The sequence below is a fragment of the Rhincodon typus genome, chromosome 37 (genome assembly GCF_021869965.1).
Source record: "Rhincodon typus isolate 14 chromosome 37, sRhiTyp1.1, whole genome shotgun sequence".
Classification (NCBI taxonomy): Eukaryota; Metazoa; Chordata; class Chondrichthyes; order Orectolobiformes; family Rhincodontidae; genus Rhincodon; species Rhincodon typus.
The window spans coordinates 18,851,609-18,866,809 of record NC_063368.1 but is presented as its reverse complement, the minus strand read 5'-3'; the positions used below and the strand labels follow the sequence as shown (position 1 = coordinate 18,866,809).

Genomic DNA, 15,201 nt, shown 5'->3' with positions numbered 1-15,201 from the left:
GGTCCCTAGTGCTGTGAGGCAGCAGTGCTAACTACTGAGCCACCATGCCACTCGTTTCTCTTTTCTCCTTTCTCAAAACCATTCCCCCACATGTGGTATTATTGAATTCAAACACTCATTCCCTTTTATGTAGATTTCCTTATGATGGAGAACTTCCTTCCCCTTTTTTATTTCTTTAGCTCTGCTCTAACCTCAGACCTTACAGCATTCTCTCACCGGGAGGACAGCTGCCTTTGGCTGGTTGCTATTTGATCAGTCAGTGGCTGCATGAAACCACAGTAGCTAAGCCTACTCTCTCCCATTCTCAGTTGGCATGTCCGAGCTCATAACATGCAGTGGATTAGTGTATGTCATTTCTCATCCACAACGTGCACTGGTTATTATTATCGGGAAAAATTATTTGTGTCGAAAATGAAGATCTCTTTAAGGGTCAGTCAGCACAGTTTCAGAGGTGATTGACAACAGGAGACCCAGGTTGTACAGGACATTGGTGAGGCCACTTTTGAAGTACTGTGTACAGTTCTGGTCATCCTGCTATAGGAAGGATATTATCAAATTGGAGAGGGCTCAGGAAAGATTTATAAGGATGTTACTGGGACTATTAGGTGTGAATTATGAGGTGAGGCTGAGACTTCTTTCCCTGGAGTGTAGGAGGTTGAGGGAAGACCTTATAGACATTTATAAAATCATGAGGGGCATGGATAAGGTGAGTAGCCAAGGTCTTTTTACCCCGAGGGTAGGGGAGTCCAAAACTAGAGGGCTTAGATTCAAGGTAAGGAGACAAAGATTTAAAAGGGACACACAGAGGGTGGCGAGTGGGTGGTATGAACTGCCAGAGGAAATGGTAGACGCAGATACAGTTACAACATTAAAAATACATTTGGACAGATACATGAATAGGAAAGGTTTAGATGGATACAGGCCAAACGCAGGCAAATGGGACTAGTTCAGCTTAGGAAAACTGGTTGGCATGGACGCGTTGGATCGAAGGGCCTGTTTCTGTGCTGTATAACTCTATGACCAGATAATTAGAAACGTAGCATCGTCTGGGTTCCAACTCTATTTTATTTTAATTCCCTCCCCTCTATCTGTTATTAGTACACCACCTTGGTGGGTAGTGTGTGTATACTTTGGGTAGGGGAGGGTCAGTTGGCTGGACAGCTGGTTTGCGATGTAACTTGATGCCAACAGCATGGGTTCAATCCCCACACCAGCTGAGGTCACCGTGAAACATCCTCCTTTGTAATGTCTGCCGTGGCCTCAGGCACAGCCACCCTCAGGTTAAACCACCACCAGTTAGTTCATCTCTCTCTGACGGGAGGATAAACCTGTGGGATTATGGTGACCTTACTTTAGTGCTTGTTAAGTGGTGACTTGGTGGAGGTTTATAAATTAAAGAGAAGGAATATAATTTAAAATAAATAACTAGGTTTCTCCCCAACTCTGTTCTGTATCCTTCTCTTTTGTTACTTGTTAATTGTTTAGTTCATCAATTGGTTAACAAAAAAGAGAGTGAAGTTAATAATTTCGTGTCATGTCATAGAATCTCTACAGCATGGAAGCAGGCCATCTGGCCCATCGAGTCCACACCAACCCTCTGAAGAACTTCCCACCCAGACCCACCACATGCCTGTAACCCTGCATTCCCATGGCCAATCCATCTAGCCTGCACATCCCTGGACACTACAGGTAATTTAGCACAGTCAATCCACCTTAACCTGCACATCTTTGGACTGCAGGAGGAAACCCACACAGACACAGGGAGAATATGCAAACTCCAGACAGACAGTCACCAGAGAGTGGAATTACACTTGAGTGCCTGGTGCTGTGAGGCAGCAATGCTAACCGCTGAGCCACCATGCGTATAGCTTAGGGAAATGAACTAGGGTCTACCCAGCCAGGCCGGTGATGTTGTTTCTGGGTGCTTGGTAAATTTGGTGGTGGATCTCTCCCTATAAATGTGAAGGAGCTGATTTCTTCAGTCTTGCGATATTGTCTTCACGACAGGGAAAAGTCCAGAAGGGAAAGGTAGGAACTGGTGTTTGTGCTGCACTGCTGAATTATAATTAAATTTTTAAGAAAGAGAGAGGGCTTCTTAAAACCCAGTCCGTGCTCGCGGAGAAAGTTCTGTAGGAGTATACATTATCTCCTGCAGTACAACTGACCGGGAGAGAATCTCCTGCCTCTCCTCCTGCCCTCAGGAAGGATTAACAACCTGCTTGGCAGATTATCAAAGCGCCTCCCCATGGCCAACAATGAGGCTTGACCCGGGAGCTTCTGGCCCCAGTGAGTAAGGACAATATTGAGACCTTTGTGCCCATTCATCACTGCCAATGATGGACATTTACTGATGCGCTGTTCGATCACCACAGGAGGATTAGCTATCTAGGGAGGAATCCTTACCTGTCCCAGGTTATCAAAGTTGTACTTGTGATGGGTCCACCTATAGTTAGCCAGCAAGCAGTCCGACCTATTAGTGACATTACGGGTGTCGTGACCTTGGCAGTAGTAGAACTTGCCTTTGAAAAGCTGAAAGAGTTAAAAAAACAACAACATTAACAGTGGCACACTTGTACAATCCTCTTCAGCGTAAGCTAATGAGAATTAGAATTTATTGTCATGTGAACTTAAGTATAGGAAAGCATCAGTCCAGTGAGAAGTGTAAAAAGTCACCATTCTCCAGCACCATCTCGGCCACAAAGCAAAGAATCTCAAAACAAAAGGCAGCAGAATTAAAAGAAAATCAAAAGTTAGGAAAAATGTCCAGATCTCAAAGTCCAAGTCTTAGATAAGTGCAGAGTAAGGCTCAGGGAGGAATATTTGCTCTGATGAAGAGTCATCTAGACTTGAAGTATTAGCTTGCTCTCTCTCCATGGATGCCGCCTGGCCCACTGTGATCCTCCAGCATTTGTTGTTTTCAGAGGAAGATTTCATGTCTTACAATATGCAAATGTTCTAGAGTGTGACTCTAATGAGGCAGAGTCCTTTTCGAATCCAACGCTGTTTTTGCTGAGGAACGGTTACTGGACCCGAAACGTTAACTCTGATCTCTCTCCACTGCCAGACCTGCTTAGCTCATCCAACAATTTCTGTTTTTGTTGCTGTTTTAGCTGGAATTTGCACCTGGTTTGCAGGCAGCACTCAATGTAGAAATTCCTTCACCACTAATCCCTGTACCTGGGCCAACTCCCAGAGTCTCTTGCAAATGAAAAGAGCCTGCAGCTAACACAGTGAGATGGCCTCCTGATGTTTCTGGCGTGCTTTCCCTTCCAGTTTGGTGTCAAGTTTAATCAAAATCCACACTGCAGCACAATGTTTTTAGTTCACTGTAAACTTCCTAGGTCCCTACAAAAACAATGCTGACAAGACAGGCTAGCCCTGAGCTGATTTGAAATCTCAGCTGAATTTGGTCGCTCCTTTTCTTCACCCATTTATAAACCTCAAGGATAACTCTCATGGTCTCTCTGTGTCTCTGTTTTCTGAGGGCCACCAAATTTCCCAGGATTGCGCTGAAGCCTCTGGAAAAAGAGGATTAATCTCCTGCAGTAGGGGAGTGGTCATTACTGTTAAGGGGACCGTCCTGACAACAGGAGCCTATTCAATTAAACAGAAATATAATCATTGCTCTAATGCGATTCTCTAACTCACATCATATGGGTGTGTGGACAAATCAAAACCGATTGCAAAATCCATTCCTGTCCAATTTGCAGTGCGTTCATCAGTGACAACAGATAACAATCTCTCATACGCTCTGGGGAGTTCATAATTAAGACAATTACTTACTAAATCGTGAAGATCTTCAAACAGCATCATGAATATGTTAAGAAGTGAGGATAATAACATTTTCAGAGGCATAATTAATAAACAGAAACATCTCTAAATTAAACTGTGCAATTGAATAATTGGATCTGGATTTCTCTTCTGTTCCCAACGTGCCAGCTCATGCTTTGATTCTTCACTAATTCAATCAGAATATTAGTAGCACAGAGAACAGCCATTCAGCCCCTTAGATTGGTGCTGCCTCTCTGAGTGAACAATGCAGCAACTGCTCCTTCTCCACTTTCTCCCGCTCACACTGCACTTTGCTCCTTTTCAGATCATAATTCAACCCTGTCTCAAAAGCCTTCAGTGAACCTGCCTCCCCCCACACTCTCAGACAGTACATTCCAGACCCTAACCCCTCGAGTGAACCTGCCTCCCCCACACTCTCAGACAGTACATTCCAGACCCTAACCCCTCGAGTGACCCTGCCTCCCCCCACACTCTCAGACAGTACATTCCAGACCCTAACCCCTCGAGTGAACCTGCCTCCCCCACACTCTCAGACAGTACATTCCAGACCCTAACCACTCTCTTAGTCAAACAGCTTCTCCATGTGTCTATATGTATTATTTTGTCAATACCCTCAATCTATGGCCTTTCATACAGGCATTGCTCATACATGTGTGTCTGTATCTGGTTGGCATCATGCCAGCTCTCAGCTCCTGCCATTACCCACTAACATGGCTAACACACCAACATTACTCATTAGCACAATCTTCTTTACTTGTCTTCAATGAGTTGAAACCCCTTTTATCTCTTCTATATTCTTTGCCTTTTAAGATGATGGTCCCACCTTGCCCTTGGTGTATACTTCCACTGAATATCCTGCTGCTCCATGTTCAGATCGTTCCTAGCTGCTGGTTGTAGTTAGCTCAAAGTTGCCGGCAGGAGGTTTCCATTTTGCTTTCAGTATAATTAAACCCGTAGCCACCTTTCTGGCCCCCTTAGCTGTGGAAGTGAACAATTGCAGACCAGCCAGCGAAGCAGGTTCCACGGAATCGCATTTTAAAACATTTACTCACGGGATGTCAGCATTGCTGGCTGGGCCCAGCATTTATTGCCCGTCCCTAGTTGCCCCTTGAGAAGGTGGGGGTGAGCTGCCTTCTTGAACTGCTGCAGTCCATGTGCTATAGGTAGACCCACAATGCCCTTAGGGAGGGAATTCCAGCAGAGTGAAGGAACAGCAATGTATTTCCAAGTCAGGATGGTGAGTATCTTGGAAGGGAATTTGCAGGGGGTGGTGTTCCCAGTACCTGCTGCCCTTGTCCTTCTTGATGGGAGTAGTCGTGTGTTTGGGAGGTGCTGTCCATGGAGCGTTTAAACAGGGGGAGGCAGTACTGTAGTCTTAATGTCACTGGTCTATAAATCCAGAACCTCAGGTTAATGATCTGGGGACATGGGCTTGAATCCCATAATGGCAGATGGTGAAATTTGAATTCAACAAAAAGCTAGCCTAGTAGTGACATGCAACCACCATCAGTTACTGTAAAAACCCACCTGGTTCACAAAGGCCCTTTAAGAAAGGAGATCTGCCATCCTTACTTGGTACAGCCTACATGTGACTCCAGACCCACTAAGGCCCTTTAAGGAAGGAGATCTGCCATCCTTACTTGGTACAGCCTACATGTGACTCCAGACCCACGAAGGCCCTTTAAGGAAGGAGATCTGCCATCCTTACTTGGTACAGCCTACATGTGACTCCAGACCCACTAAGGCCCTTTAAGGAAGGAGGTCTGCCATCCTTACTTGGTATAGCCTACATGTGACTCCAGATCCATGGCAATGTGATTATCTGTCAGAGATAGCAGATTATCTGTGAACTGCCCTCTGGGCTATAAACGCTGGCCGAGGCAGTGATGCCCTCACCTCATGAATAAACACGAGGTACAGTGCAGAGGGGAGTACAATGTGGGAAAATGTGAACTTGTTCATTTTGGCAGGAAGAACAGAAACACAGCCACATCATTTAAACGGAGAACTGTGAGGTACAGACTGATTTTGAAGGGATGGTGCATGAATCATAGAATTGCTACATTACAGAAGGAAAATATTTGGCCCTGTTATGTCTACCATGGCTTCTTGGTATTTTAATTTAAAACCAATCACCTTCCCATTCCCCACAACCCAACAAATTGCTCCTATTAAAATAATCATCTAAATCCCTTTTGAATACCTGTTTCCATCACACTTCCAGGCTTTGCATTCCAGATCCTAACCACTCACTGTGTGAATAATGATTTTCTCACCTCACATTCACTCTGTTGCAATACACTTTAAATTTTGTGCCTCTGGTTTTCAATCCTCTTACAAGTCGTTCAGTTTCTCCCAACGTACTCTGTTCAAACTTGATTATGTTTTTGAAAACTTCATTCAAGTCCCCTTTCATCCTTCTCCTCTCCCAGGAAAACAATCCCAACTTCATAAATTTATCCTCACAACTGAAGTTTCTTTCCCCTGGAACCATTGTTGTAAACTGCTCCTGCACTCTCTCAAATGCATTCCCATCCTTATATCATGGAACTCAGAACTATATACAGTACTCCAGCTGAGGTCTAACCAGTATCCTGTATGGGTTCAGCATAACCTCCCTGCGCTTGTACTCTATGACACTGCTAACGAAGGCTAGAATACTGGAGGCTTTATTAACAGTGATAATAACACAAAGAACAAAATGTTGGAATGCAGTCATATGAAATGATTCAGAAGATAAACGGAACAATTTTTGTTATTGCGAAGGAGGGTGGATATAAAAGTTTGGATGTCTTGTTGCATGTCTCCAGGGTGTAGTGATAATGTCACTGGGTTGGTAAGGCAAAAAGCCAAGCCATTGCTCTGGGACAGGCATTCAAATTCCATCATTACACATTAATCTTGTAATAAAAAATAAAGCCTCGGTAATGGTGACCTGAAAGTTACTATTAAGGCAGGGAAATCTCCTGTTCGTACCCGGTCTGGCCTACACGTGACTCCAGATCCTCACAGCGATGTGGTTGACTCTTAATTGCCCTCTGGCATGGTCAAGCGAACTACTCATTTCACTGAAATTAGGGATGGGCAACAAATGTTAGCCTTGCCAATGACACCCACATCCCATGAAAGAATAAAATGAATAAATTCATGCCAACATCCATGGTCGACTTCAGCCTATTCTCATCTAACTTTATCAGAATAATAGAACATAGAACATAGAACATAGAACATAACAGCGCAGTACAGGCCCTTCGGCCCTCGATGTTGCACCGACCGGTGAAACCAATCTGAAGCCCATCTAACCTAAACTATTCCATTATCATCCATATGTTTATCCAATGACCATTTAAATGCCCTTAAAGTCGACGAGTCTACTACTTTTGCAGGCAGGGCATTCCACGCCCTTACTACTCCCTCCTGCCTCGTATGTTAGTCTAGCTTCCTCTCAAATGTGTGACAATAAATCACTCCCATGTCGAGTCATTAAGTTCCACATTCTCACTGGCATCTGGTTGTGGAGATTTCTTTTGAATTCCCTATCTTAGCTTGAACACCTCAAGTTATATCACCAACCAATCAGGAATTCTACTGCCTCACTCCTAGACCACTTTGCTGAGCTTTACACTTTTTACTTTTACCAGTGACCATAAACTGAATGGACCAGCCATACAAACATAGTGAGCAGGCTGGGAATCCTGCAACGTGTCACTCACGTCCTGACTCCCCAAAGCCTGTCCACCATCTACAAGGCACAAGTCAGGAGTGTGATGGAATACTCCCCACTTGCCTGGATGGGTGCAGCTCCAACAACACTCAAGAAGCTTGACACCATCCAGGTTAAAGCAGCCCACTTGATTGGCATCACACCCACAAACATTCACTCCCTCCACCACTGATGCTCAGTAACAGCAGTGTGTACCATCTACAAGATGCACTGCAGAAATTCACCAAAGATCCTCAGACAGCACCTTCCGAACTAACAACCACTTCCATCGAGAAGGACAAGGGCAGCAGGTATATGGGAACAGCACCCCCTGCAAGCTCCCGTCCAAGCCACTCACCACCCTGACTTGGAAATATATCGCCGTTCTTTCAGTGTCACTGGGCCAAAATCCTGGAATTCCCTCCCTAAGGGCATTACGGTTCTACCCACAGCACATGGACTGCAGTGGTTCAGGAAGGCAGCTCACCCCGACCTTCTCAAGGGGCAACTAGGGACGGGCAATAAATGCTGGGCCCAGCCAGCAACACCCATATTCTGTGAGTGAATTAAAATAAAATTGCTGAATTATTGTTGTTGGTGAAGGGCAATAGTTTGTTCTCGATATAGAACCAATGTAATGCATAAGCTACTCTAGATTCCGGACGTACAAGAATTCTTTTGTACAATGTCTCCAAAATTGCAGTTAGCAATAGTTGAAACGTTTGCAGTAATGGTCCCTGGGCATTCTTTGTTGGGTTTTGTTTCTCAGAAAATCCACTCTTGGTATCAGTATCTTTGGTGAGCTGGAGGTCTCAGCAGCATTGACTGCCCGTCCCCGTTTGCCTTTCAGAATGTGGTGGTGAGCCACCTCTATGAGGCTTTACATTTCACACAGTGAAGACGTTTGCTACTGCCTGCCAGACTAAGCAGGCTACTGTTCCATATATTTCAGCAGTAACTGTACTTCAAAAGCAATTTTTTGAATAGAAAGCACTTTGGGACATCTAGAAGACATTTTAGGAGATCATTATTTGAGGTATGGACCCTAGTTAGAGCCAGCGAATTCAGGCAGATGCTTTTAACATTAAACAGTCAGTCCATTAGTAAACCTCCAGAGTGACTTTACTCTCTTACAGCACTTCATTGATATTTTATACTATTCATCCAACATTACTTACACCAAACTTTCAGAGAACCAAAGGAACTTTTATTGAAATAACAATTTCCAGGGAAAACCATTAAACTCACTCAGTCTTTGTTGTTACAAATTAGTCTGTGTTTCCAAATCCAAATCCAAGTAAGATAGATTATTTTGAGAAGGCAATAATTTGGGGCACAGTCTTTGAGTAATTGAGACGTAAATGACTCAAATCTTCCAAACAACAATATAAAAAGGGATGGCAACTATTGCTGAATAGCTGCCATGCCTCAGTCTTGCTCAGCTTTCCTTATTGGGTTAGCTAGGCCGGGGTTTCCTGAGCACAGAGTAGATCAGGAAGCTTCATCACAGTGCTGGGGAACTGGGAGGAGGCCAGCCACGAGCTGCTATACGGCAGGGTTAAAGGTCAACTTGGAATGGAACAGAGTGGATGAATGAGGGGGGTAGGGTGATAAGATGCATGAGGAGGTAAATGGGTAACATAAGTGAGGGAGGTAAGTGGGTGAGAGGGGGTGAGAAAGGGTGACGGGGTCAGAGTGCGTGAGAGGGGGTGAGAGGGGTGAGAGGGGTGAGAGGGGTGAAGGGGTGAGAGGGGGTGAGGAGCGTGAGAGGGTAAGGGGGTTAGGCAATGAAGGCCTGAGAGGGGTGAGGGGGTACAGGGTGTGAATGAGTGAGAGGGTGAAGAGCTGAGGGAGTGAGTGGGTGAGGGGCTGTGGGGTGTGTGTGTGAAGGATGAGAGGGTAAGATGATGAAGGATTGATGGGTTGAGGGGTGGGGGGGTGAGGGGTGTCAGGGTGGGAGGTGTAAGTGAGCGAGCGGTGACAGGGTGAGTGGGTGAGGGGTTGAGAGTCAGTGGGTGAGGGGTAAGAATGTGTGGGTGAGGGGTGAAGGGTGCAAGTGGGTGGGGTGTGAGGGGATCAGGGGACAGTGGATGAGCGTGTGTGTGTGAGGGGGTGAGTGTGTGAGGAGGTGTGTGTGTGTGAGGAGATGAGGGATGTGAGTGAATGAGGGGCGAGAGGGAGTGAGGGGGTGAGTGGGTGAGTGGTTGAGGGGGTCAGTATTTTGGGCTGTGCTCAGTTCAGGAAGGTGTAGCGAGGTTGGATAGGGATGTAGTTGTGGGGTTGAGGTGAAGGGCTATTACAGTTGGGTCAGGTGGTGTAGCTGGATGGTTGGAGGGGTAGCTTGGTTGAGAAGGGTAGTTGGTGGAGGGGCAGTTAGGGTGATCAATCTGAGTGTTGGGGGATCATGTGTACAGTTACCTGGAAGTTAGACAAGGATTTTCTGTGTAACATTTGGAGAGTAACTATTCAGGTAATTACATTTCAACCTTCCACATTCTCTGACTCCGAGTCGGAGACTTTCCCAGCAGGTGATCTGGTCATTCCACGTTAAAGGCACCTTGCAGACAGGTCAGTGTGTTGGGACTTCCACAGGCTCTTAACACCACTGGGGCACATTGTACCAGCCTCTGACAACCTGGAGACTGGAGGCTTCAGGCTGAATGATAATGCATCCTGCTGGGCAGGAACAGAAGACTGGACTAAAAAACAGAAAAATACTGGAGGTATTTAGGAGTGATTCTGGAAATATTGGGGATAAGACTGGAAGAATGTGTGAAGCATGAAACAGGGTTAACATTTTTGGTTGTTCAGTTCTGATGTAAAATGACCAAGACTAGACATTAAAATAAATCAAAGAACTGCAGATGCTGGAAATCTGAAACAAAAACAGAAATTGCTGGCGAATCTGAACAGGACAGGCAGCATCTTTCTTTTTAATTCATTCACAGGATGAGGGTGTTGCTGGCTAGGCAGCATTTATTGCCCATCCCTAATTGCCCAGAGGGCAGTTAAGTGTCAACCACATTGCTGTGGGTCTAGAGTCACATGTAGGCCAGACCAGGTAAGGATGGCAGTTTCCTTCCCTGAAGGACATTAGCGAACTGGATAGGTTTTTCCTGACAATCTACAATGGATTCATGGTCATCGTTAGACTCTTAATTCCAGTTTTTCTACATTGAATTCAAATTCCACCATCAGCTGTGGTGGGATTTGAACCCATGTCTGGATTAACATGCAAGTGATAATACCACTTGGGCCATCACCTCCCCTTTATGGAGACAGAAACAAAGTCATTAACTTGGCTTCTCTCCACCGCTGCTGCATAACCTGCTGAGTTTTTGCAGTGTCTGCTGTTTCGGTTGTAGATTTTCAGCAGCTGTAGTGATTTGTCATTTTACAGCTGACTTTACAGCGATGGTTCCCAAAGCTCTGACCCATTGCGGATATACCTCACCTTGTGTCTGAGCCTGACTGATAGGGATTGGTCACTGAGGTTGGTAAATAACTCCATTATCATTGAGTCATGTGGCCAGTAAGATGGAGGAAGATGGCGAGTTGACTTCTGATCTGGAAATGACTCTCTGGGCTCTAGCTGTTTTATCGTCCAGTAATTGCTATATTCTCCCAGTCAGTAACATACTTAGAATCATCAAATCATTCACCTTCACTCTCCATTAGCAACAACAGCTTGCATTGATGTAGCGCTGTAGTAAACATAATATACCGTCCCAACATGTCTCACATGAACACAATTACAGAAATACCTAGCCACACAGGGAGATATTCAGAATAGTAACCAGGGACATGGTCAAAGAGATTTGCTTTCAGGTTGAGAGAGGGGCTGAAAGGATCAAAGCGTTCAAGTTTGTTAACTCCCTATTCACATAAATAGAAGGGAATAAAATAAATTTGTTGATAGACATAAGGTAGACTCAAGACCAGGGTCAGAAATTGAGATCATAGTGTTGGTACATGTACATTTTGACCCAAGCTATGTTCGGTGCAGAGTATTTATAAACACAAGGAAGGGGAGGTGGTTTTGAACACCAATCGGGCTGGAAGGGGCAGGGTGCCATGATCAACGGGGGGCCAAACCCATCTGTGTGGTCAGCAACGTGGAACTGGTGAGGTGCCAGCTATCAGGGAGCTCCTGTTGGCAGCTGTCTGATTCAGATTGTAGGAATTTGATGTAGCAGCACCTTTAAGGGTCGAAGCATCAGGAGTGGAAGGGAGAAGCTGCTAATGGTGGACGATAAAACGACTACAGTGCCTGTCAATAATCAACTGTCCAGCAGCATATCAATGCTTTGGACCATTTGTAGGTGTAAATAAGATGGTTGTGATATGAAAACTATCTCTAAAATGCCTGTTAGCAGATCCAGAGCATCAGCGAAGGTGTTCTCTGATCTTGGATCTGGTTTGTTTGATCCATTCAGTGGTCAATGGAAGTTCTGCTCCACCTTATAGTGATGGCTACTTCTCTGTGTGCAGACGTAAAGCTGTCACATTAAGAAACATGCCTGCAAGCAAGATCTGAACAGATTTTAGACTCACGCTGACAAGTGGCGAGTAACATTCGCACCACACTGGTGCCAGGCAATGACCATCTCCAGCAAGAGAGAATCTAACACCTCTCCTTGGTGTTCAATGACACTGCCATCACAGAATCCCCCAGAGTATACATCTGGAAGTTCTAGTGGCTAGAAGAGCAGGTCAGAGGCTGAGAATCCTGCAATGAGTGACTCACCTCCTGACTCCCCAAAGCCTGTCCACCATCTGAGAGGCACAAGGCAGGAGAATGATGGAATACTCCCCACTTACCTGGATGAGTGCAGATCTAACATTCATGGAGCTTGACACCATTCAAGACAAAGAAACTCACTGCCTGATATCCCATCCAGCACCTTCAACACTCACTCCCTCCACCATGAACACAGAAATATCTACAAGATGCACCACAACAACTTGGTTCCTTCAATAGCACTTTTCAAATTTCACATTTAGAAGGATAAGGGCAGCAGACACCTGGGAACGCCATCCCTTACAAATTCACCTCCAAGTCACACTGATCCCGACTTGGAAAAATATCACTGTTCCTTCAGTGTCGCTGGGTCAAAACCTGCCGAACGTTATTGTGGGTGTGCCTGCATCATGTGGTCAGCAGCAATTCAAGAAGGAAGCTCATCACCATTTCTCGAAAGGAATGGGAATCAAATACTGGCAGAGCTGGAGATACTGACACCCCAGAACTGAATGAGAAAACTGGGACACCACAATCCCTACACTAGAACAGTGACAAAACTTCAAAACTACAGGATTTCAACTAAAGCTCATTGAAATGTAATTTTTTTTTCTTTTTTAATTTGCACCTTTGACTCAATGTGTGTGTGAAGCTACATGGGACTTGAAGAGACAGTGTTGGCTATTTTTCAGATGGTCTGAGCAAAAGGCTCTGTTCACCTAATGGCTAAGAGTGTTTCCCCATCTGATCGTACACTTACACTGTTGGCTGTGTTAATTTCTACTATTTGAAATGTGGAGATCAAAGTGAAATATCGGCAGTAATTTCATGTAATCTACATTGACAACAGATGAAGTATTTATTCCACTCATTTTCTGACTGTGGAACCCTGGCTGTGTTTGTCTTAAAACACAGACAGCTTTTTAAAAACACTCTCTGGCTGCCAACTGTTTTAAGATGTTCGGAGGGTGTGATGAGCCATTGTGTAAACGCTCAATTCCATCCCCACCCCCTCCAGAACTCACTCAAAATTCCTCTTTCCACCATGTAAACAAAGATTTCAGTCTTTCACATGTTCCGTGGCACATCAGGATTTTTGTAACATTTCATTCGGTTCATTCTTTGCACCCTACCTTGCTTTTGCTGTTCTCCAATAATCCTGTAGCCGGAAGAACTGGGAGGCCCACTAGATGTTACCAAATGGTACAGCATGACTGCACATTATTACTTCTGTGTCTCCACTTCCAGGATATTAGATTCATAGAGTTTTATAGCACAGAAAGAGGCCCTTAAGCCCATTGTGTCTGTTCCACTCTTCAAGCCCCATCTACTTTAGTCCCATTTTACAGCACTTGGTTCACTTGACATTTCAAGTGTTTATTTAAATACTTCATTGAATCCCTACATTGTGGAAGCAGGCCATTCAGCCCATTGAGTCCACACTGACCCTCTGAAGAGCATCCCACTCAGACTCATCCCCTCTAACCCCGTATTAACCCCGTAACCCTGCATTTCCCATGGTTAACCCACCTAGATGCACATCCCTGGACACTATGGGGCAATTTAGTATGTCCAGTCCACCCTGACCTGCACATCTTTGGACAGTGGGAGGAAACCGAAGCACCCGGAGGAAACCCACGCAGACCCGGGGAAAATGTGCAAACTCCACACAGACAGTTGCTCGAGGGTGGAATTGAACCCGGGTCCCTGGCGCTGTGAGGATAACAACTGAGCCACTGTGCCACCCCTTCTTAAATATTGTGATGGTTCCTGCCTGCTACCATCCTCTCATATACCTATCACCACTTGAGTGAAATATTTTTCTTTAAATCCCCTCTAAAACTCCTTCCCCTTACCTGGCCCCTATCTACCCTAACTATGGCCCTCATAATTATGTCCCCCTTGATTTGATTCCACCCCACCTCAGCCTCCTCTGTTCCAAGTGAAATAACCCCAGTTTCTCTAATCTCTCTCTGTCGCTAAATCACTCCAGCCCAGATGACATTCTGGTTTGAAAAGGATGGTATGAATTGGCAAATAGTGGAACACCAGCCCCTGCATGGTCACAGATGGAGCTGTAATTCAGCATGTTAGCTTTAAACGCAATTATGGGTCTGCATTGTACTTTCCGCCCAGGGTATGTTTTATTGTGGGAAGGCAAATAAGAGATAATTAAGGTTGTGGGAGGTTACATCAGTTTCACAAGGGACACAGGCTGCAAGCTGCATCTGTTGATAGTTTATTATGCCAGAATATATAATGGACTTAACATGACCACACATGAAAGAAGCAAGAGAGACAAATCTCATTTTCGGGAGCAATGGAGACAAATCACAGGGATCTCAATTTCAGAAGCAACAGAGGTATATGCTCCTGTTGAATACAATTTACAAGGAGAATATTTAGTGCTCAGTATAATGCTCACAGGAGATTTGCATATGGACATTGCAGTAAATGCATAGCAAAATCTTACCAGAAGGAATAAAGACTGAATGTATCTGTGGTGAGCTCGAGCAGAGTAAGCTACACTCTATTAGAGAATTAGGGCCTCACGATCGAGAAAATTCCAACACATAAGGAGGCCATTCAGTCCATCATTCTCACCACATACTGGAATTCTCCATTTTTATTTCTCCGGCAGGATAAGTCATTCCATTCGGAGATCCACTCTGCTCGCCAGTTCCCCTTCCTTTTCCTCTTCTTCTTCTCTCCTCTCCGCGGTAATTCTAAGCTGCCACTCCCCATCCCCCACCCTTTTAACTGCCTACCAAAGGAGGACGGTGAGAACGGGGACGGTGAGAGCAGGGCTGGTGAGGCAGTGATGGTGAGAGCAGAGCTGGTGAGGCAGTGACGGTGAGAGTGGGACGGTGAGGCAGTGACAGCGAGAGTGGGGACGGTGAGACAGTGACGGTGAGAGTGGGACAGTGAGGCAGTGACAGTGAGGCAGTGACGGTGAGAATGGGGA

General features: G+C 45.3%; 1 protein-coding gene across 1 annotated transcript in view; it reads right to left on the bottom strand.

Moving 5' to 3' along the window:
- The window catches only part of cacna1ia (calcium voltage-gated channel subunit alpha1 Ia), a 185,158-nt gene that overhangs the window by 50,402 nt on the left and 119,555 nt on the right, over positions 1-15,201 (bottom strand). Inside the window, exon 19 of the mRNA XM_048617377.1 lies at positions 2,404-2,529. Coding sequence (XP_048473334.1) covers positions 2,404-2,529 — 126 coding nt within the window. The remainder of the gene's footprint in view (positions 1-2,403; positions 2,530-15,201) is intronic.